Genomic DNA, 24,217 nt, shown 5'->3' with positions numbered 1-24,217 from the left:
GGGAAAGGGAAGTCTGGGGTTCCCTGCTAAGGATGCTGCCCCTGCGACCAGACAATGGATGAGCGGCAGATGATGGATGGATGTTTTAACTTCTCCCTGATTGTAGGATCTCACAGGAACAACCAGATTTTTGACATGGAGCAATCACTGAGCTGCACCAAGATATAAAACTGCTGAAGTGAAACAGACAAAGATAAACTAGTTTAGTGTTTTTCTGTATAAATAGGGTTTGAAGATCCTTCCTGGTCTGGAATCAGCCTCAGTCCTCCAGTTTTCTGTTTGCTGCTCTCATTTATCACAGAACATTATGGACTGGTTCTCCTCTTTTCCTCGGCTACTTTAAACTCATTGACTTCTTAGACTCTTGTATTTTAGTTTGTCTGTAATTTACCTTGTGGACAAACCAGGATCAACCTGTCGGAGAACGTCATAGTCACAGAGAATATAGAAATATTGTGGATGAAATTATTAAGTTTTATTACATTTATTCTAATAAAAAATGAAAATTCAACCTAAATCAATTTGAAGTTTTATTAAAAATGTGAAAAAAACCCAACTTGAGTTAAAAATTTGGAAAAAAAAATAATTGTGAATAAAATCTTGAAATAAAAACGTAAAAGAAATCAAAATTTTAATATAAACAACATTAAAATCATAATTAATCAATCAAAACAAATTTTTTTTTAAAAAAACTGAAATTCTTAGAGGTTCAATATTTTAATGAAAAAGTTTTAAAGCCCTACATTTAACTAGCCGGTCACCTTTTTATCGAGCCGATTTCACGTTTTGTTCCTTCATATTTTTTTTTAATGAAATCCTAAAATTTTCCTCAAAAGGCTGCAGAAAACATTTTTTTAAAAAACTTATCATTTAGGTGACTTTCCTTAATATATATTTTAAATACATGGCTTTCGAACCCACTTTTAGTTTCATTTCATTAATTTTTCCCCCAAATAAAGATCAAAGCGTCACTTTGGCAAAGAAACAATTTATTATTTCACCAACGTGAAAGAAAAAAAACAGAAACAAACACGTACTACACCTGCCAAGGTCAGGAAGCCTAACTAAAAAAACACATTCAGACCAAACAGGAGTCGTTCTGTCAGGCAGAAGGTGCAGGTTCTCCTGAGTCGTGTGTGGAACGTTGCAGACCTCTGCCCTCTAGTGGCCAATGGCACCAGTGCAGCTACAGTATGAAGCCAATCAGAAGATTTACAGATTTAAAAGCAGAGCTGCAGGAAACCATCGGATTGGTCACTGGTTTGTTTAAAATCTAAAAGGAGTTTTCTTCCTCCTTCTGAAAACACGTAGTGTTTTAAACAGATCAAAAGTCTGATATTAATAATTGTGTATTCTCACTGAATTTGCGTCTCTATAGAAAAGCAGTAGGTGGAAGTGTCCGGTCACATGATCAAAGTGGAGCAGAGAAGCGTTTGTGTGTGTGTGTGTGTGTGTGTGTGCGTCTGACAGATCAGGAGCATTCCTCTGTAGCGCTGTCACCGTCGTCCTCTCCTTCCTCCTGCTCCTCCTCTACCTCCTCCTCCTCTTCCTCCTGTCCTCCTCCCTTTACCTGCAAACATAGATCTATTTTTTAGTTTGACTCCCACACATAGATCTATTTCTTAGTTTGACTCCCACACACAGATCTATTACTTAGTTTGACTCCCACAAATAGATCTATTCCTTAGTTTGACTCCCTCACACAGCTCTATTACTTAGTTTGACTCCCTCACACAGATCTATTACTTAGTTTGACTCCCACACATAGATCTATTTCTTAGTTTGACTACCACACATAGATCTATTTCTTAGTTTGACTCCCACACATAGATCTATTTCTTAATCTGACTCTTTTGTTTCTCTCCCTATTTCACTAGTTCTCTCTCTCTCTGTCAGTCTCCTGTCTTTGGAGCCGATGGTTTCTAATCTGTGGTTCCCGGTCCAACCAGTGTGGGAGGAGACGACCGTCTTGTATCTGGTTCTGTGTTAGTATAAATAAACTGAAGCCGTCACAGACTTGCTGACGTTCCCACCTCGTCCTCGTCCTCCAGCAGGTCACCGTCCTCCTCGGAGTCGTTTATCACCTGGCTCTCCATCTGCAGGCTCTCTTCCTTCTTGCTGGAGGTGGACGAGTGCAGTGGGGACAACTCGCCCGGCTCAGGTTTCTCGTTCTTTCCCTCTGTGTGGACAAAGGTGGATGAGCCCAGACGTTCTCAGACAAAGTGAGCGTGTGCAGGCTTTTAAAGAACCCATGTTAAGATATATGAACTTTTCTGTGTTTTAAACATGATAAAGTGTTATTAGGGCTTCATACACATGCATAAAGTGTTTTATCATTGATTCCCACAATCGTTAGAGGGTGATTTTCTCCTTTCTTACTGCAGGGTGAGCACAAACACCTCGCTACAATTTGATGACGCGTTCCCACTTTGATGACAAGTTTGACGCGACACTGAGCTAGAGAAGCCACGCCTCCAGGTAGATCTCTGCTATGATTGACATGTAAATAGACACGCCCATGAAGATGAGCATTTCAGCATTCTTCGCACAGTGCCATGTATGTATTTTCTACAGTCTATGTATGTACCGGTGAAAGCCCCGCCCCCACGCTCTGTCTGTGTTTATAAAGCAGCGTGAGCTCGGCTACGGAGTGGGTGGGAGGAGGGCGGGCCGTCCTCTGGCCCTACGTCACCGTGCGGGGAGGAGAAAGTCAGTGTCCCGTCTATAGACACGCCCACTCATGAATATGCATAAGTAGGCCGCAAATCAGCCTGTTTGAGTTGAGTTGATCAGAAAGTGACTTTTCAGAGGCTGAAATTCTGGAAAACAGGCGAGTTTGTGAAAATAAACCTCAAATACTATGTTTTTGTGGTTCTTAGAACAAATGGAAATAGGTTAAAAAATAGTATAACATGTGACCTTTAAGAAGGGATGTAACAATATCTAAATCTCATGGTTCGGTTTAATCACGGTATTAACTTCACGGTACGATAATTATTGTGGTATTGTAAGAAAGCTCACAGTTTACAGCAATACTAACAATAACAAGAATGATGACCATTAAAAAGTCAATTCACCATTTTGACAATATTTATTGTCATACTTTTACAATCATGACATTAGAAACTGAATACTGTTCACTAACAGATACAGAATTTTAGATCATTCTAGATTATTCTGAGTCAGGAACACTCGTAAAAGTAATACAGGAATAGAAACTAGCAAAGCTTAGTAACAATAAATACAATAATAATAATAATTTAAAAAACAGTCGTGCAAACTTCCTTATTCTGTGTTTAGCTTGATTTGAGGTTTTTCTAGAGAAAGAACAATTCAACATTTAAGGTCAGGACTAGAAGTAACCTCAACATGTATTTATTTATTTATTTGAAAGTTACAATGCAATTCAACATCGATGTGATGCATAAGAAGGTTTAAAGCTAGTGCTAGTTTACAACTCCTGTCCCTGTTTGGGCCTTTTTTACATTACAGGTTAATATAGTCAATGCAATAAAACTCACCCACCCACAACACAAAGATTAGGAAACGAGCGCACAGCTTTTTACCGGTACATTTATTTTGAGTTTCTTTCAGCCAAGACTATTGCAACAACACATCATCAATAGGTAGAACTAACGTGTCTCACGAGGGTCTAATCCCACAACAACAACAGATACACAGGTGTAACTACACGTCTCTTGTTATTTCTTGAGTTGTTCTGAGGGACCTTGGTTGTAAATACTTAAACGTTTCAGGATGCTGGGTTGGAAAGTGACTGCTCATGTTGCTCATATTTCCGAACGAGTAGCGCATGGTACACTTGCAGTGTTTACATAATGTCCACCTTTTCTCCTTCATGGTTTTGTTGATGCAGTAAAACCAAAATGTTTCCACTCCTCTGACTTGTAGCAGCTGCATTATGAACCAGTTCTTCAAACTCCTCTGTTTCTACGTCGCTCTGCTGCTGCCTCCATCCGCCACATTGGCTCAACCGCCTGTAACCTATGGTGACGCCGCAATGCATTATGGTACTTGTAGTTTACTCTAAAAATGTCCACTACAGCAAACCGAAAAACCGCTCATTATTTTATACCGTGACAACCAAAACGATATCAAGGCACTTTTAATACAGCTGTATCGTGATGTCAATACCGTGACATTCCTAGTAATATGGTATCGTTGAAGATTTATTGTCCTACCAGTAAGAATGTCATCCCACGATTGTAACGATAAATTCCCATTGATGATGTGTGCAAGTGCGTGACACACTCAAATAATGTAGTTAAGTGCACAAAACACCCCAATAACGTAGTAAAGTAATAAAGTGTCCAATGTTCCCACACACACGCTGACAGAGACGTACCAACAGCAATGTAGGGCTGGGCGATATATCGAATATACTCGATATATCGCAGCTTGTAGTCTGTGCGGTGTTGAAAATGACCATACCGTTAAACTCGCGGACTTTTTTTTTTTTTTTAAATATCTTAGTGGCATTATGCACAAAAGGTGCACTTAAATTTAGTGTTGTTTTGAAATATCATCTTAATGACAACATGCACAAAAGGGCACTATTTGTTTTTAAAATATTGTAGTGGCATTATGTACAAAAAGTGCACTTTAATTTTGTGTTTTGAAATGCCATGTGAGTTGCATCCTGCACTAATGTCTTGTTTTGAAATGTCTCTGTGACAATTTTGCACAGAACGTGCACTTTCTGTTGACAATTTTATGTTTGAGCCACTCACTGTTTAATAAATACAGTTATGTCAACTTTGACTTAGTTGTGATATCCCCTTTTTTGCATGAAAGTTTAAAATTGGCATATATTAATGCAGTATGATCAAGAATGTTTTAATGTAGACATATAGAATCATCATACTGGTGTGATTTTGTGCATCAAAGTGTTAATTCAAGGGTAATGCAAAATATCGAGATATATATCGTGTATCGTGACATGGCCTAAAAATATCGCGGTATTTATAAAAGGCCATATCGCCCAGCCCTACAGCAATGATTATGAACTGGAATCTAAAAGCATGCTAAGCTAAACAAATGTTAGCATAAAACTAACGTCACTATTAATCCATCCCAACTTATGAAACGCAATATTCTTTTAATTATATTTCACGTGTTTACAAGACAAAACTGGTCCCATTAGACAGTGATGCAACCATTGTGGTTATTACACCAAATATCCTGTTAGTTCTGCTCTCAGACAGTAGATAAAACATTAAATCATCAAGTCTGATCTGACAATTATAGGAAATCAGAAAGATATTTATCAACCAGAACTTTATGAGGAAATAAATAAAGTGAAATTGAAAACAATAACACTAACAGAACGACTTGCACAAATATATTCCATAAAATATCAGCCCATGAATAATAACAGTTACTGTAGCCTTTTTTAATGTGTAATTGCTATTACTGAAGCAGATTATAGTATTTCATGTGTTTGCAAGGAACCAGTTTACACTTTAAGTTGGAATTTTTATTTATTCATTGTTTATATTTACCGTAATTGTTATCGTTATCATGATAAATAGATGATCTGGATGTAGCGAGTCTCTTACTGTGGTCCTTCTCCGCGCGCTCCAGGCTCTCCAACAGGAAGTCCACCTTGTTTTTGATCTGTGTCAGCTCTCTCTTCACTGTGTAGAAATCGTTGGCCTTCACTGGGGGGACAGAGAGCAGAGGTCAGTGCTGAACGCTTAAATTGTCAGACTTGGGCACCTGGAGGCCCGGGGTCCACGTGTGGCCCTTGTCTCAGTGTGTATGGCCCCCAAAGTAAACAGAAAAAACTCCAAATAACAGAAAAATTACAGAAACATAAAAAGAACAAAATAAATGTTACTCCAAAAACACACAAAATGTCTACAACTAAATAACAGAAAAAACGTACAAAATGACACCAAAATTACAGAAAAATACCAGAAAACGACAACCACACACACAAAAAAAATGCAAAACAACTTTAAGAAACACAAAATGATCGTACAAACCTAAAGAATTATAGAAATATGCAGAAAAATCAGCAAAAAATCTAACAAAATTGCTCCAAAAATACAGGAGATGACGAGGAATAAACTGAAAAATACAAAGAACCAAAGAAAAATATACAAAATGAGAACACAATTACGCAAAATGACAGAAAAAAACCAAACAACGAAAAGTCAAATTGACAACAAGAATGTACATAATAGACAAAAAACGCACACACAACAAAAACACACAAAAAAAACAAACAAACCCAGTCCGTTTGTTCTGTATAAAGCTCAGTTTGGTTATTTATTCTAAATGAAAAATGTAAAATGTGGCCCCGCTGTGATCACTGGTGTACGTGGACTGGACACGTTGTCCTGATGGGACGTACGAGTGCGTGACGTCCTCTGGTTGCTCTTGGAGGAGGACGAGGAGAAGCTGGTTTTGGCTCGTCGGCTCCCTCCGCTGCTCACGCTGACCCGGGGACGCTTGGACGGGACGATGGCCCGTGACAGAGGGGGAGGAGGGGGAGGGGTCACACGGGACTGGTAGGAATACATCCTGAGAACGTCAGAAAATCAGCCGATCAGCCAATGGAGACGTGATCCACATCTATATTTTATTCAGCTTCACAGTCTTTATTACGTTAACCAATGTTTCTCAAATGAGGGTACTTGTACCCCTAAAGGTACGTAATGGCACTACAGGGGGTACTTGAGAGAGAAAGTGGAAAATTAACAAAGTGCCAGTCTTGGTCCCACCCCAGGCGTGATGATCGGAAATAATAAAAACTATGGAATTATATCTATTCAGGAACCACTAAACCAGTGTTTTTCAACCTTGGGGTCAGGACCCCATGTGGTGTTGCCTGGAGATTAAATGGAGTCGCTTGAAATTTCTGAAAAATTAAAAGAGATTTTTGAAATGTTTTCATTATCAATTATACTTTTTTTTTTAAATTTAATTAAAACACAATCTTAAATAACTGCATTTAAAAACTTTCACTTTGTGAATCAAGTTCAACTAAAATACAGTAAAAAAATAAAACGTTTGTTTTCGGCAGAAATTCTTGATATTAAAATATGGTCACGATCCAAAAAAGGTTCAGAACTATTGCAATAAATTGTGTTTCTTTCAACTAATTTACAAAATGAGATTCTTTAAAATGTGTTTTATCACTCTTTAATTCCATCATTATGATCTATAGTTGTTTTTAAATAGTTTTCTAAGTAAAATGTTGTAGTCGAACCAAAGGGGACGACTTGGATTCAAAAATAAGAGAAAGGGGTCCTTGAGCCAAAAATGTTTTGAGAACAGTCCAGTGACGTCAATTTAAAGCCAACAAACTAGAGATTTTATGAATTCAAACCTCAATAATTACCAATATTTAATCTGAAAAGACAATTTAAACCAAAAACATAGCACCACCCCTTTCCTTTTTGTCCCTGCTCTGCCCAGGTTTCCCACACTTTTTTCACAATGATTTTTCAAAACGTTAAAATATTTTTACCAAATTTCCAGGACCTAGTTCTGAAGTGCTCAGATCTTTTTTTTTGCGTATGCATTTCCTGGTTTTTAGCACACATCTTACCTACGCACCTTTTTATAAATGAGGCTGAGAATTTGTGAGATCTCATGATTCCCGCTCAATTATGCTCCCAGTATGCATCACTTTCACTTTGAGATAATACTTAACATCTTTGGGGTTTAACATATTTTAAACATTAAAATAAAATAGAATATATTTCCAAAACCTTTCAAATATTCCATGACTTTTCAAGACTGGAAAATTGGGTTTTCAAATTCTATAACTTTTCCAGGAATTTCATGACCTGCCAGTGTTGCTACATGCTAAGCTAGCCCAAACATGTGAGAGTAGTGTTTAGCATGGAACCCCTTCCAAGTCTCAGAGGCAGAAACACATTTATCATCTGCAATACGCACCTGTCGTAGTAGTCTCTCTGAAAGTCGTAGTCCAACTCAAAAGAAGAGCTGTGGAGCCAGAACAAAGATTATGTGTGTTTGTCGTTGCACTTTGAGATGTTGCAGCTTTCTTCTAATGGACGTGTCCACACCTGTACATGTCTCCTGCAGATCGCTTCCCCGACGTCTTTGATCGGTGAGCCTTCGGCTCCCCGGCCAGGTTCACGTCTGTGTGAAGGAAAAGAACGAAGAAAACTTTGAATAAAATGCTTGACATGGACCAGTTTGAGCATGGAATATCAAAGAAAGAGGCATCGTTCTAACATTTCTCATATCAATGGTTGATTTCTCATAAAATTTCCCATACTCAGATACTGGTATTTTCTAATTACTTTAGGAAGGGTTCTCACCAACGCTGTTGAGCGTAGAAGCCCCTGACGTTGTCATTTTGATACCCTACGGAGTACGGCTTCCCCCTTTGATACGTTTTCAGCAGCGTAGTGGGATATTCTGTAGTTTTTTTCCCTTTTTAATCGGTACCATCGTAATAATTGTTGCACATTTGGACACAAAAGGGACTTCCAGGCGTGCATGGGTTGTTTGAACTCTCTTTTTAATCTGCATAACTGAGAAACATACATCAGCCTTACCGTCTATTTAATACAGGTGATTTGCTCAGATTGTCTTTTCCTGAGGACCCCTGTAGCCGCTTAGCTGCCCCCGCCGCTGCCTGTGTGCATCCTCCGCTTTGTAACCCATAATCACCGTCCAATATACACAGTGTAGCTTTAACCAGACGTGTCATGTTTCTAACTTGCAACGGCTCATTCCACATGCACGGATATTAATACCGTCGGGTTGAAATGTGTTTGGGCTTAAAGAGACATTGGCTTCAGGTCGGACAGGTTCAGCCCGGGTCAGGTCTTTTTTTTGTGTGTGTGTGTGTGTGTGTGTGTGTGTGTGTGTGTGTGTGTACCAATATTACTGCAGGTCCCACATAATACCTCATTTAAATTTTTCAAAGCGCGTCTGTAATTTTTTGTCTCTACAGGGTGTGTGAGTATTTATTAGTGGAGGAGCTCATACCAAGCATGACTAACTAACTACATTCATCATCACCTTCACCAATTCAACAATAACCTTTAGCTTTAAAGTAAGGCTGGAACAAAGAAGACTGTTAAGGCTCAAACATACTAAGGCGGACTCCTGCAAAGCTGAGTCTGCTAGACCAATTAAATGCAAAGCTCAGATTTTTCCAACCGCGAGGACTTCTCTGTGTAGTTGGTGTCACACAAAACACTGCTCGGAGCATCTCTGGTCCTTAATTAAGGAATTAGGAGGAAGTTGCCTACAGGCTCATATCTACTATCAAAGGCCACCAGTTTTAAACCAAATATTGCATCACATGGACCTTACCTAAAACTTGTCCAACGATCATTCGGCCGTCCTCCCCGTTCACGGCTGTTCGGGCGTTCCTCTCGTTGAGGAACTGTACGAAGGCGTAGCCCTTGTGGAGGGAGCAGCCCACAATCTTGCCGTACTTGGAGAAGATGGCCTCCACGTCAGCCTTGGACACCATCAGGGTGTTGAGGTTACCGATGAAGACACGGGAGTTGATGGAACGAGGGTCATTCTTGTTGGTGATGTTGGTTATACTTTAAGAAAAAAAAAAAGTACTGGGTTGTTTTTAGATTTTAAAAAAAGAGTCGTGTGTTTTTAACTATACTGCAGTTACAAAATGTGGTACAAATACTGACAATAAAAAAATGACATGTTCAAACCCTTAGTTTGTTTTGATCAAACACTGTCCTGTGGGCTTCCTCTCACTGGATACTGGAACATTCAATGTAAACCCTACAGATGGTTGTGTGTTCAAACTCTTCTACACTATCTGTTGTTGACTGAGGTAAGAAGTTCAATCAATTTGGACTCGACAAAATTACCCCAACTAGCTTTGTGAAACAGGTCCAGGGGTTACATAAATATGTTTGTGACGGTATATGTGAGAGACTATTCTATGAGTTACATGTAATTATATTCATCAGATTAAAAATACCACTTGTTTACTTCATTGTGTTTAGAAATGTAAACAGAATCAAACACGAGACAGCAGAAAAACAGCACACACTCACTCCATTCTGTCTGTTCTCAGGTTGTTGGACGCCTGTCGGAGTCTGTTGGAGAGAAAAGGGTCGTCGACAAAACTGTGAGACTCTGAGTCAGTGATCGAACAAACACAAAATATTCACGATGCATAATTCAAACCATAAAAGTTTCAACTGGAAATCAAAATGAGTTGACGTTTAAAAAAAAACTAAGATAGGAATGTTTGTTAAATCAAGATTCAAGGTGAAAGGAATGTTGGTTGAGCAATCAAGCTCTCCTGAAACCTTGGTTTTTTTATTAGAATAAATATTCTGTGACGCAGAACGGAAAGGATTTGATTGCACGGCAGAGGGAGCTGTGGCATTAGCTGCAAATGCAGCAACTTATGTAAGACTGCAGGAAGGGAGGGCCGTCTGAAGACAGAGGCCAGCGAGGCCAAAGTCTTTTCACTCAAGGTTAGAGAAATGGATTAAAAAGATACTTTGGCTTTGATCAAATCCCTCCATTTGTGCTTCTGTTCACTTGAACCACTTTTATCTTGTGCAACCCTTTGAGGTTTACACAATGTACAGAAAACAAGACCAAAGCACTCTTCCACTTTGAACTTGTACACAGTTTGCCACTTTAAAATGATTCACGACAAAGGTATATAATTCATAAGGGTGTAAGAAAAAATTGATTCAGCGATATATTGAGACATTTTACTGCCCGATTATTGTATCGATCAAATACATTTAAAAAAAAAATGTTTTATAAAATGCATAGTATGTAAACGCCCAGTCACTAGGTGCCAGTGAACGCACCATCAGAACCTGTTAAAGTCACTCAATGCATTTTAACTGGAAGCTGAATGCATTTTATTTTCATAAAACATACTGGACACTTTTAAAGATGTATGTGCTTTTTTTTTTAAAGAATTTAAGAACAATCTATTGTAGAAACAAAATATTCACTTTTTTTTTGAAAAAACTACATTTGAGAGTTTGATAAACATACCACTTATTTTTGATACTGGTACACTTAGTTGTCATTTACTTTTTCTCACAAGTGAGCAAGAAAAAGGAAATAAATTGTATTTCATGCCATTTTGTACTAGTAAAGTGTTCGAAATTTCAAGTTTTCTCGACAAAATAATTTAGTCCAGTAGTTGCATTTAAATTGCTGACCTTTAAAAACTTCTTATTAGTTATATCTTAGTCGACTATAGCAAAAACATCTTAAAACAAATAACTCGACTTATTTTTCTTAAATGTCTAGAGTTGTCTTCTAATTGGTTCATTTAACATCAAGCCCCGCCTCTTTACCCTGACTTGTCCTCATTGTATAATTATTATCTACTGATTGGATGAAATCAGTTCAGATTAATTTTAGCATTTTAATTATTGATTTTTAGTTTAAGTGTCATGTATTTCATTTGTAGTTGAAGACATTGTGGGTTTTTTTTATAGTTTTTGCCTCAGTTTAGAGGATACAATAAAAATTAAATTAGAAGCTTACATTTAAACATCAGGAAACCTTTAGCTCTCATTTTTGGTCTTTCAGAGGAACATTTAGATTTTCCATATACCGAGAAACATAAAAATAAACTTTAAATAATATTTCTGAATTTTAAAATGCAAAAAGATTTGATGAAAAAAAAAAGAAGGTATTTTAAAACATCGGAAGCTAATTTCCAGTTTTGCATTCCAGATTTATGTTTATTGTCCATAATAAACAAAGAAGCTACAGTAGTTTTTATCATCATCTTTGGTACTTTTCAGCTTCTTTGCAGGTCCAGTTGACGAACGTCAAATTGTAGTGAGCGTCTTCGCTGTAAGGTTGGGTTGCACTTTTATTTTGGTAGAGATACATTTAGGCTCTATTATGGTTGAAAAAAAAAAAAAGAAGCCATTTTTTATGTGAGCCACGTTCCTGAGAAAATGTATTGTTGAAGACTAATTTTGGGTAAAAAAAAAAAAATTTGGGTTTAGATCCTTATCATGAGTGGTATGTGTTTGTGCTTTTACTATGAAAAGCACTTTAGTGGCTTAAATCATTTCAGAAGAAACAATAGGTTTGAAAAACTCAATAAAATCATTAATAGCTCCAACATTATGACCACCTGCCCAGTTTGTGGATTTCCTTTTAACATTCAAGATGTGAAGTTGACCTGACCTCTGAAGATGTACTGTGGTATCTGCACTATCAGCTTCCCTTTGAGCTTGTGTTATTGATGCTAATCCTTAACGTTTCATGCTGAACTCTACAGATGTATTAATGCGTCCAAATCAAGGCCTGCGGTCCAGATTAGGGCCCATCATAGCTTCTGATGTGGTCCTCGACATTAATCAGTTACTTTAATTTTGGGGGATTCAAGACTAATAATAAACACAGACTTCAGATAGTCTTGGATTATGTTGTGATTACATTAAATTAGGGAATGCTGAGAAAAAGTAAATGTATAAACCCTGAAACAGAATTTGAGTAAATTTGAGAAATAAAATGGAAAGCCTTTTTAATGTTGCATCCTTTACTTACCACAACAAACATCCCTAATTTTGGTCATCCACGAAGAGGGCAGTGGTCATAATGTTGCGGCTGTAATGTATATACGCCCATCCACTGACATGCACAATCACAAAAAAACCAAAGACAAAGAGTCTGACTTTGGCCTGTGTCCAGGAGAAAACATGACTCAGCCCCCCCACCCCCACCCCAATGCCTTCAAGAGAGAAAAGTTTACATTCCCACCACAAAAATAGGAAGCACTAGCACGCTACTTTGGGGTAGAAAACCAAATAAGAGGAAAAATAAATATCACAAAAGGGTGAAAAGCCAAAGTCCAGTCAAATCTTTTTTTTCTTTAAATGCAAAAGTTCAGGAGAAAACTTCTTTGGAAATGTTGGGAAAAAAAGAGGATTGTGGCCAACTTACGATTCGATGCTTCAGAAAAAAGTGGCTTCAAAAACTAAACGGGGGAAAAAAGCAAAAAAAGGTTGACGTTAGAAAAGAATTTCAACTGCTGTCAAAAGGTGGAAAAAAATGATTATTGGAGACTTTCAGGAAAATGTCAACACGTCTGTTTGTTAAAGAGGAGTCGATACAAAGTGTAGAACAGGAGAGATTTTATTCATTTCACATCGACATAAAAAAGGTCAACCATCAGAAAGTGAAAGTATGATATCAGAGAAAAACATCACTAAACTAATCATCTGAAGGTAAACCTGCTACACACACACACACATCTGGATCTTTAGAAACTGAAACATAACTTTGACACTTACATGGGACGCTTAGACTCTAAAAAGAGAAGTACTTCTGTGCTTTTATTTTGAAGGGGTTTATGTTTTATGCAGTGCATTAAAGAAAAATAGTGACCACATTGTGGCTACTATTTATGACACCTAATGATAATCATAATAAAAATACTTTTTTTTTTAAAACTTTGTTAATCTCTTAAATTTCTTTATTTGTATATAAAACCTGATGCCATCTCTGATTCAAATGGGAATTTCAAAAATTCAAGTACGTAGGAATTCTGACTTTTTCAATGATCGCAGAAAATCAGACGGAAAACAGGGAATTAACTTCCTGAACTAAAATGTCAATAATGGTTTTCTTTTCTCTCTCTCTCTTTTTTTTTTTTAACAAAATCAAGCAAAAACAGCAACAATACACTGAATATAAGCTCATATGCACGTTTTGAGAAAATATCTTACAAACAATTTGTCTTTGTAAATGGCTGGAAATAGGGGTGTCCCGATACGATATTAGCCTGAAAACGAATATCAGATTCAAATTTCCGGATTTACCGATATTTTTTTTCCAACAATTCATTTTCTATTTATTTTATTCAATTGTAGATATTATGTTGAAGTTTAAATGTATGTAACCTATTGGTTAATAATATATGGGTCAGTTTTTCTCATACCTACTGTTGCTGACTATTGTTCTCTGTTTGAGTAACATCACTTGATCATTCTAACATTCCACACTACAAAATAAGTAATTATGATTTCATTACATAAAATACATTAAAAAAATGTATGATTCATGCTGATATCGGATCAATATCGGAAATGAAAAAGTTGTATCGGGATATCCCGAGCTGGAAATGTCAATCCTCAAAGAAATAAATGATGTAATAATAGGCAATATGATAAACACCACCATTTTGGCCATAAAACGAGTGGTTTAAACTTGAATGTTAGCTTTAGCAAGTGTAGCAAACAGCCGGGGGTCAAATTTCACGCAAAATCTGGCATTATCTCAGCACGTGTTTATTTCGAAGCATTTCTGCTATGTATAAATATGAAATAATGACAACATTAAACTACAATAACCATATTAAGAGTGTTAGGCACGATTTCAGGGTGTTTAATAGCCTGTAATATCAGTTTGGTCCCACGTGTAAAATGATGCAGAAATATGTAAACTCAGAAACGGATTTCGGGAAATTTTACAGTAACTATTTACAAAAATTACAGTAAATGAGCTAATGCTAATCTGAAGAGTAAGGGGTTTTTTCTCTCTCTATGTTAATGTGATTCGGTGTCTTTTTCTACCAATGATTTATGAAAATACATGGGGAAAAAAGAAAATGTAGCTAGAACGTCATCAATCTGCAAAGGGAATGTAATAATTAGTGCAAAATTTAAAAATTACATGCTAGATTTCACCAAAGCTCTAAAGAAATTGTACTGAAAAAGCATTTTTGTTGTTGTTGTAATGTTCCTTTAAAAACCTCCCCCAGGACTCCATGTGGGGGTGGGGGGCAAGAGGGAAACCATCCTTCTCTGCAAAGTCAACATCTCAAAGGAGTGACGGTAATACACATGCTAACCCATATGCTACTAGCTTAAAAACACATTTCCAGAAAAAGGGTTTAAAAAGGATTGTCCAGAAAAACACCAACAATGCTCCACAATGCTCTCCTTAATCAGATAAACAACCATTCTGAGGGTGGAAAGCTTTAACAAAAGACAAAAAAAAACCTCAAAAGCAAAAAAAATACTGCAGCGGACACCATTAAAAGCTCGTTTTTGTGCGCTGGGAATGAAAGTAACCGCCATGACAAAATGTACGACCCCGTCAACAACAGCCATGGAAAAAAAACAAAAACCCTCAAAATAAAAGCAAAAAACGGTCCCAAAGACGGTTCAAAGCTCAAAAATGTCACTTTAAAAATAGGTGGAAAATGTCTGCGGGTTCAAAGTACTCACCGGGAGCTTATAAGACTAAAAACGAGAGCAATTCAAGGCTCTTTAATCGCGTAAAGATCCACTCACGAATCACCTTGAAAACCAATGAGACACGAAATGGCGTCGCAACGGACAACAGGCAACAAAGATCCGCCCATTTCCGGTCATACAAGCCGCTGATTGGTCTACTCAAAACCGCAGTCATTACGGATTGGACGAGAAATTAGTCGCTCAAACACCGTTCTTTTAAACGGGTTTTTTTTCCCCTTATTTACCAGTTTTTCCACATTAGGTTTGATTGGAAAATAAAGAATAAAAGTAAAGACTTCACGTTTTCTAAAAAATAAGATTTTTTAACTTTATTATTTGTGGTGTAATATTTGACAATACCTACTTTCAGGGCCGTGGAATGTTTTGTTTTTAAGCTAATTTAAATGTCATTTATTCATTAGAAACTTGTACTCGCAGTATTCTTGTCACTCATAATTAAAAAATAAAATAATGAATCTACTGCCTTTTTTTTTTTTTTTAACTCTCTGACTATATTTAGAATTTAAATATTCAGACATTATTTTAATTTGTGGAGAATTTTTACCGTTTTTTTAAAGCGGACGGAAATGAGGTTTATAAGCCACTGTTTTTATTTATTTTTTAATGTTTTTGATGATTTTTATTTTCTTAATTTATTTTATTTTTTTCAATTGTAACACATGATTATTCCTGTACATACAGGATCCTTTGAACAATACCAAACCAAAACCACATTAAAGCAGAAAACAAATAAAATCAACTCGTTATTATTTTTATTGGTAAAGAATAAAAAAACACACATTAACAACATACATATGAGACACTGGTGACTGGAACCTTTGTCGTCATGTTGTCACCACTTTGGTTTTCTTGAGAATGGACCTATAAAAGTAGCAGAGCAGAGAAAACTCTTATATTTGTCATCCAAACAGATAAAATCCTAGTTTAATGAGCTGCTCTGGTATTGTGTTATCCTACTTGGAAGGTCGGACATCTTTCTGCGGTTTCGAGGCAAACTGACGTCCATGATGGAGGAGGATGTTGGAGTTTTCAGGATCTCCTCCAGCCTCGTCTGCTCATCACTTTCCTGTATATAGACATTAAGTATTGGCACCTCGGGGTGTGAAGACCTGTGAGGAACGTACGTACGTGTGTGATGAACCTGTGAAGGAGGCTGCTGACATCTCCTTCTCCCCACAGGTGTGCTTCCTCCCACACGGTCTCTGTTTTCTTTCTGCTGCTCCCTCTCTCTCTGGAGGAGGACGTTCTCCCTCATGGTCCGATACTCCAGCGAGAAGTTACTGACGCTTTTACAGAAGTCCTCGGCCTTGGTTTCCCTCACCATGACTCGGGAGTAGCCGAGGAATAAGAGGAAGGAGTGAAACCTTGCAGAGTGAAAGGGTGGAAAGGGTTAAATGACATTTCAGGGAATGGTTTTCCATCTTTGATACCTGTTGATGACTCGACGATGGACGGCTTTCAAGACTTTCAACCTTTGCTCGCACTCTTTCAGAGTCTTTGGCAGCCTGTGACGGAGAGAGCCTTCACTCTCGTTCACTTTGCCACCCTTTGCTCCTTTCTTCTTCTCTTCTGATTTGTCCAGAATCTTCAACTGTTCCCATGATGCTTTGCAGAGGGCTTCAAGCTGGACAAAGTTGGACTGGACTTGGGAGTAGTCACACTGTGTTGAGAACAAGGGAGCCTAATTCAACAGAGGCCAATGTAAATTTTACCCAGCCTCAGCATAATATGGTGGCCCCATCGTCTAATTTTTTGCGGCGTCAAAACAGACAAAACATGACTCGAAAACACAAAATACACCAACAAAAATGAACAAAATGGCTTCAAAAACACCAAAAATGATTTGAAACACCCAAAACAACAACAAAACTCCAACATGACAGAAAAATACTGAAAGTGACTCAAAAAAATGACTTAAAACATCCAAAACAACAACTGTATGAAAGAAAAACACACAAAATGCCTCCATAACACAAAACACGCCAACAAAAAATAACAAAACGGCTCCAAAAACATACAAAATCACTTAAAACACCAAAAACGACAACAAAGCTTCAACGTATGACAGAAAAGTACACAAAGTTGTTCCAAAAAAACAGAGAAACAAAAATGAGCAAAATGGCTCCAAAAAAACACAAAAATGACTTAAACACTAAAAACCACAACAAAACTCCAACATAAACAAAACAAGCAAAAAAATGACTCAAAACACCTAAAACAACCAAACAAAAATACACAAAATGGTTCCAAAAACACCGAAAGGGACAACAAAATTCCAATATAACAAAAAAATATTTACACCAGAAATGCAGTAAATGTATAAAATCACTCTGGAAAAACACAAAATTATAGAAAAAATACACAAAACAACAGCAAAAAGATGCAAAATCATTGAAAATTACAAAAAAAAAAAAAAAAAGATAAACACACACAAGGCAACTACAAAAATAACAGAAAAACACACAAAATGGCAACAAAAAACACAACACAACTCCTAAAACATGAACACCTTGCTAGCTTTGGTGACGGCCGTGATGTCAGAGTAGAGGTCAGATGACTGGGGGTAGAGTTGTAGCAGTAGCACACACACGTGGTGCAGGAGGGGCTGACGGCTGTGGGTGTCCCTCACCTGGGACAGCTTTCCCAGGTAGCTCAGCTCAAAACCTCGAGCCTTGGGATCATAAACACCCTCGTCATGGTCACGTTTAGACAGGAAGTGCATTTAAATTTGAATTACCAGGCACTTACTTTACAACCATTGAGGAAGTTTCCGATGGCCAGCACCGTGGCGAGGATACACCTGAAGGTGTGGCTGCCTGCCAGTTGCTCCATGGCCAGTTTCAGGTGGAAAAGAGGTTCAGCTATTTCCTGTGAAATCACGTTTGTTTGTACAACTCTCTTAGTTTGATTCTTTCTCTATTATCTATTGGGCAACTGGTGGCCCGGGGGCCACAGATGGCCCTTGTCTGAATTTTATGCGTCCCCATAAGTAAAAGCATAGAATTAGAGAAAAATACAAAAAAACAACACCAAACATACAGAAAAGGACTCAGAGAAACAAACACAATTACAAAAAAGACACAAAAAAATAAAATATGAAAACAACAAAAATACACTAAATGACAGATAAAAATACAATGACATGAAAGAATATCAAATGAACCTTAAAAAATACACAAAACGATTCCATAAACCAGAGGTTTCAAACTCATTTTAGTTTAGGGGCCAAATACGGAGCAGTTAGATCTCAAGTGGGCCACAGCTTCTTTTGTGGAAAAATGAGCAATTTCAACATTATTGCGCTATAGTTTACACTTTTTGTATACATAAAATACAAATTATGTAAGAAATCGACAATATCCAAGCAATAAGTGACAGATATCAGTCCCAACAGGATCTTCGCTTTAAATATTTCTTGATTTTGTGACCAATTTATATTTAATTAAGAGAAATATGTCATAATTTGCGAATAAATTAAGAATTTTGTAAGAATTTTTTTTCAACTAATTAACATTAAAAATGACTGCTATCATGCAATATAAGCACTGGGAAAACTATGAGCCTCCACAAATATTGTTCAGTTTCATTCATGTTTTCTCTGTCATTTTTATTTTCTCCTGCGGGCCTGAAATGGATGTTCTAAAAGGCCGAATTTGGCCCCCCGGGCCACGAGTTTGACACTTGTGCTATAACACACAAAATAACAAAAATGCACAAAATGAGGAAAATAAATACACAAAATGACTGTAAAAACTCACATAACAACAAAAATACACAAAACTTCCATTTGTCACTATATACTATATACTGTAAATGCTAACATAAAAGTTGATAATGTGGCTCAGATTAGATACAATCACAGTTCAGTCAGGATCACTTTAGTCAAATTGTTTATTAGCATGCATTATATAGCACCGTAACTAACTCTGACCAATGGGAAGCATGAAGCATGGTCAAATTAAATGATTAACTGAATTAATGGATGGCTACTGACAGCTGCTTGAACTAACGTAATGCCCTCCCTGTTGCCTCTCTTTGATATACCACATAGTAAAGATTGTAAAGATACATATTCCCACACATATTCAGGTACCAGGCCACATGCAATGTGTCCTTACCCTCTCTAAGGAGTCGTAGTCCATAGCGAAGGCCCACAGCTGAAGCCTGGAGCTCAGGTTGGGTATTTCCCCCAGAGTAAGAAGGCAGAGCTCGGCCTGGCCCAGACGGGAGTTTGGGTTGCGAGACTTGGTCTCCTTGATTAAACAAAGCTCCTCCTCTGTTGGGATCAGAGACTGAAGACGCTGTTTTAGGAAAGATAGTGAAAAAAGGTTGAACTTGAACATTTGTTCAAAATGAAATGATTAGGAAAGTAAGTTAATGTGCAAAGTACGTATTCACCCATAGGGATGGGTAATGTTTGGCTAGGCTACAAGTCGTTGAATCAAACTATGAAACTAGTCTTTGGAGTTCCTTGGATGGTTTGTACCTGAACATCCTCTCGGTCGAGAACACTACTGTCCATGCTGTAGATGGCAGGAGGAAGTAGACGAGGAGGCGGCAGGCTGCTCAGAGCAATGGCAATGATGTTACTCCGCTTTATCCCCAACACGGAGGTGGTTGGCGGCTTCTGTTGGAAATGCTAGATATAATGAACTGTAATTATGTAACTTAAGCCTTTTGAAGCTTGAACACAAAGAACATACATAATAGATTGGTAGAAAAAGATTTATGCATTGGTTTTGCTAAGTGATGAGTCATACGGGTGGGTGTTCAGCTATTAGGGCAATTTATGAATTTCCTTTTTGAAAAACTAAAGTTGAATCATACACTTCTAGAAAAGATTTGTGCACCAAACAAAACGATGCATCTCACAGGTCAGTCAGTGGCTCTGATGTTTTAAATTAAAATACAATTTGGCAATTTAGTTTATTGTAATAAGAAACTACTTATTCAGAAGCCTCTATAGACACAAGGATTGTTCTGGTAAGGCGGGCATACAATTTTTAGCTCATTTTGAGCCAATTTTTGACTCGTGCGTGCGTCTATTTTTGGAATCGCGCCGAGTCTCTGCTAAATCGTGTGTCCTGCATCGTGTAGTATACATGGGGTCAAGAGAAGCGATTAACACTTCACAACCAGCTCTCGATCGGTACTCATGAGGTCGTAAGAAAATCAATCATGTTTGAAATTCTGGTCACTCCTCGTGAGGATATCGCACTGTTGAAGCAGTGTCATGGACCAGCTTACCTCAAACTCTTACACTGCGCATGCGCGAACACCGTAGGACCGCTGTAAAACTGATGGACCGTACTGCCCATGTCTTCCTAGTCGCAAAGCCACCTTTTCTTTTTTGAACCTATTTTTGCGAGTGTCTATCCACTTCCGAGTTCTTCTTCTTCTGTTTTAATGGCAACGCTTCAGAGTTCTTCTTCTTCTTCATTTGTACGTTGCATTTCCAGAAACAAGACCCCAACATGTTGTGCATGGACGTACAGTGTGAGGACATGAATCGTGAGCTGTGCACATTCGGACTCTACAATTGAGTCACATAATTTGAGCTTTAGCTGATTATAATGGTTAAAAAAAATTGCACAGTGTCTGAGTGCCTTTATACAGAAAGAACTGGATCAAAGAAATACTCACCTGTTGCACACAACCCACGTTGAAACCGGTGTTGGAGCCCTTTGTTTCAAACAGGTACTCCAGCAGGTTGGTATCCACACAAACTGGTTCAAGTCCAGCCCAAATAGTCTGAGTCCCAAATCTAGTCATCCTTGGAAGTGGGGACAAGTTCTGAAGTTCCCTCCAGTGAAGCTTCAAAGTACGAGTTTTATTGGATGCACCTTTAGGGAATGGCGATGCTCCAAGAGGGGAAAGTGGAGGAGGGGGTGGAGGACCTGGAGATGTTGGAGTGTCCGCTGATGATAGTTTGAGCTGAATGTTTGGGGGTTCTTCAGCATCGTCCTCCTCATCCCACAGGTCTGTGAAGTCTAAGGTATTAAGGCACAGGCATGCAGAAGGTTTCAGGAACGATCCCCAGGGTTGTTCAAGATCCCAGCCCGAGTCCTTGGACTGTTCTGCCTCCTTCATTGGTCTAACGTCGACTCGTAAAAGGCAACACCAGAAAGTGAACCGCCTCCTTTTTCAAAACTGTCTTTAAGTTCTTCTTTTTTCTCGTCTTCTTACCCTTTTACTTCCTTCCTCACTCGACCTTTCCATCTGTAAATCAATGCCAGTGAATGCCTTGTCCATCACAGAAGCTCACTTCTGACGCCCCAAGGACCACCCCTCCTGTGCAACCCACAGGAACCAAGTTTGAGCTCCAAAGAGTTGCAACTTCAAAGGAAATGGAGACTTTACTTGATTTTTGTGGGTTTGCATTAAGTTTCCAAAAAGTTGTCACTTCAGGACATCCTTCACAAACTGTATCTTGTATTTTATCCAAACACCTTCTTTAAACCAACATTGAGCTGGAGGTATGATTTCGGTGACGTATGTAAATAATTGCCATTGGACCACTGGTGCATCCCTTGGTACTTTTGAGTCACACCCTTTCCCTTAATTTTCTTATCATGCCTGTATCTCCAGTAGCATCGCTCGTTCTGTACACACACAAAGAGCTGTGACTCCTTCCACTCTTTCCTCTGTAGTGGTGATAAAGGAGTGTGACTGACCACTTCCTGACCCATACAAGCAGTGTTTCATGTCATATATTTTAGATTTTAGTCGTGCATTATTTTATCCTCCCAGATTACAACCACAACAGACCTTTAAAGTAAAGGTATATACATCTAAAACTATGTGAGTGAAGTGTCCCTCGAGTCCACAGGGTAGGGTTCTGTTCTGAGGTCATTTGCACGGTCCACATCCAGACTTAATGAGGATCCCGCCCTCAGACGTTTGACTTTGGATAATTGCGCTGCTTCTTGTGGCAACGGGCGGCAGTTGTTCCCTGACGTCTTTCAGGCGTAAATAAGGTCCACCCTTGAAATCCTTTGCTATTTATTTTGTCTGAGGAACCTTTCTGTTAATACTAAAACTTTGATTGCTACAGGAACCAATGGGTCTTTTACAAATTTACCGATAACATCAAAACACGTGCTCATGCTAATTGCTCTCGATCTCCAAAGGTTTACCAGCGAATAAACATTTCCTTTGATAAAACCACAAACTTCCAGGTTTTCCGGTGCTTGAGCGTGGTTGAAGCAGGAACGCTTTCTTCTTAGTCTGTTACAAGTCGAAGAAATATCTTTGCACACTTTGAAAATAGAAGCAATTGTTAAATGCTAGAGCAAAATGTAGGCAAACTTTGAATTTAAACCCCTGAAAGCAAAGTTTAATATTGTTTTTTTTCTCCAAATTACACAAAACTACTTTGCATTTTCAAATAGGCATCATTAGTCCAAAGCTGGACTAGCTGGAGACCCCAAAGCATATAAACGGTTTAGTCCACTCAAATCAGGAAAAAGATACAGGGCTCCAAAAACAAGGACCAGCAGACTATGAAACAACTTCTTTCCCACTTTTGCAATATATTCTACATTGTGGTTTGTGATACCATATGTTTCTTATTTGAAGCTGAATTCTAAGCTGAAACTGTTAGACAGAGCGGCTCTGCCTTCGAACGCTCGGCCGGACGGTCACTAATTTTTGTGATATTATTGCTGTGCTGTATATTAGGGGTTCTCAACTGGTCTCACCCTGGGACCCACTTTTTTTTAGAATTCAACCAACCAAATTTAGTTTTTCAAAAACAGCTGTTGAAAACACACATATAGAATCTTTTTTTTTAAACAAATCCATATATTTTCCTGTGCAACATGCATTTCACAGCATGCCTGTCAAAAGAAAAGTTTCTTTCCAAACAGAAGACAAGTTCAACATGCAATATTAAGTATTTATTTATTTTGACAAGCTGTCTGCGACCCACCCAGTACAGGTCCGCGACCCACCCAGTACAGGTCCGCGACCCACTTTTGGGTCCCGACCCACCAGTTGAGAATCGCTGCTGGATATACTGTAGATTGGTTGGAGTCGCAAAAGAAGTTTAGCAGTAATTAATCTTAGTTTTATGTTTGTGTGCATTTTGTTAGACAGAAACCAGGTCTGATTTTTAAAGCACAAATGCATAAAAAAACACCTTTAAGCTAAAGAAAACACTAGGGATGCACAGTATGACATTTTTGGATGATATCTGTCAGTTTACAACTCTTTTGGCCGATAACCGATACCGATATTTTTCCTCTCACACCTAATTGCAGAGATCATCCAGTTTCTACCAACTTAGATTTTGAATATGAGTGGTAAAAACAGCATTCTTACAAGATCCAAGCATTCTGTGTCATAGCTATATATGACTTTTTTTTTTTTTTCACCTTTTGGAACTTGGTAAATTTTGTGAATAATTCCACTTTGAGATTGTGGAGTGCCTCTTGATTACCAACTATTCCTGCAATCTGCTTCACACACACAAGATAGCGGCGATGAGGCGTCTATATATAAGCAAAGCCTGTTATTTTATCGGTTAATTATATCGGCGGAACGGCCGATGTCTGATAATTACTTTCAAAGCCAATGTCGACCGAATACAATGCTCCCTAAAAACCCACCAACATAATAATTAATCGTGGGTCTCTCCTGTACATTGTCAGTATTTGAGAAACCTGGTGCTAAACAATAAAATAAATAATTGCTGTTGAAGAATCTAAGATATTAGATATTATAGGGACACATTTAGATTAGCTTTTAAGAGGTTGAATAACTTTAGTAATTTTGCACATGTTGAATCTTATGCACATATTGGAATATTTACATCCGTTTATTCCATGCATTGATCTGATTGGAGCACCTTCAGGGGTGTGAAACTCATTTTAGTTCAGGGGCCAAAAACGGACCAGATTTGGAAAAAAAGAGCAAATTTAACATTAATGTCCCCTGGTTTGCACTTCCACGTATAAATGATATTTAAATGA

The 24,217-nt window shown here is 38.0% G+C and overlaps 2 protein-coding genes across 9 annotated transcripts; both read right to left on the bottom strand.

Moving 5' to 3' along the window:
* Positions 1-971: 971 nt before the first annotated feature.
* hnrnpc (heterogeneous nuclear ribonucleoprotein C) lies at positions 972-15,342 on the bottom strand. 3 transcript variants are annotated; one of them, XM_028475001.1, is made up of 10 exons: positions 15,216-15,342; positions 12,928-12,961; positions 10,041-10,082; positions 9,325-9,563; positions 8,061-8,136; positions 7,930-7,977; positions 6,377-6,546; positions 5,520-5,678; positions 2,034-2,179; positions 972-1,570 (listed from the first exon to the last, which is right to left on the bottom strand). In XM_028475001.1, exons 3-10 carry the CDS (start codon positions 10,043-10,045, stop codon positions 1,472-1,474), a joined length of 942 nt encoding a protein of 313 aa, XP_028330802.1. In that variant the 5' UTR covers positions 10,046-10,082; positions 12,928-12,961; positions 15,216-15,342; the 3' UTR covers positions 972-1,471. The 3 variants fall into 3 exon arrangements, with proteins under 3 accessions (XP_028330802.1, XP_028330804.1, XP_028330803.1); XM_028475003.1 differs by having other exon boundaries at positions 5,577-5,678; XM_028475002.1 differs by lacking the exon at positions 12,928-12,961 and having other exon boundaries at positions 15,216-15,332.
* Positions 15,343-15,975: 633 nt separating this feature from the next.
* Positions 15,976-22,580, bottom strand: LOC114480507 (FH1/FH2 domain-containing protein 1). Of its 6 annotated transcripts, XM_028474720.1 has the most exons (9): positions 20,889-22,577; positions 19,732-19,872; positions 19,364-19,546; positions 17,994-18,113; positions 17,755-17,916; positions 16,676-16,905; positions 16,387-16,609; positions 16,203-16,311; positions 15,976-16,106 (listed from the first exon to the last, which is right to left on the bottom strand). In XM_028474720.1, the coding sequence occupies exons 1-9, from the start codon at positions 21,333-21,335 to the stop codon at positions 16,078-16,080; spliced, it is 1,644 nt and encodes a 547-aa protein (XP_028330521.1). In that variant the 5' UTR covers positions 21,336-22,577; the 3' UTR covers positions 15,976-16,077. The 6 variants fall into 6 exon arrangements, with proteins under 6 accessions (XP_028330521.1, XP_028330519.1, XP_028330520.1 ...); XM_028474718.1 differs by having other exon boundaries at positions 16,203-16,609; positions 20,889-22,578; XM_028474719.1 differs by lacking the exon at positions 15,976-16,106 and having other exon boundaries at positions 16,148-16,311.
* Positions 22,581-24,217: the final 1,637 nt, after the last annotated feature.

Source organism: Gouania willdenowi, chromosome 18, assembly GCF_900634775.1.
Source record: "Gouania willdenowi chromosome 18, fGouWil2.1, whole genome shotgun sequence".
Taxonomy (NCBI): Eukaryota; Metazoa; Chordata; class Actinopteri; order Blenniiformes; family Gobiesocidae; genus Gouania; species Gouania willdenowi.
The sequence above is the reverse complement of the archived record's forward strand: the minus strand, read 5'-3'. Positions and strand labels throughout refer to the sequence as shown.

Excerpts from the sequence above, each read along its gene's own strand:
- hnrnpc (XM_028475001.1), bottom strand. Across the intron at positions 7,978-8,060 it reads TCTGCAGGAGACATGTACAG|CTCTTCTTTTGAGTTGGACT; the intron begins GTGTGGACACGT and ends CTGGCTCCACAG. Across the intron at positions 1,571-2,033 it reads TGCTGGAGGACGAGGACGAG|GTAAAGGGAGGAGGACAGGA; the intron begins GTGGGAACGTCA and ends CTATGTTTGCAG.
- LOC114480507 (XM_028474716.1), bottom strand. The coding sequence starts at position 21,335 with ATGAAGGAGGCAGAACAGTCCAAGGACTCGGGCTGGGATCTTGAACAA. Across the intron at positions 18,114-19,363 it reads ACTACGACTCCTTAGAGAGG|GAAATAGCTGAACCTCTTTT; the intron begins GTAAGGACACAT and ends GTGATTTCACAG. Across the intron at positions 16,906-17,754 it reads CCGTCACCAAAGCTAGCAAG|TGTGACTACTCCCAAGTCCA; the intron begins GTGTTCATGTTT and ends TTCTCAACACAG.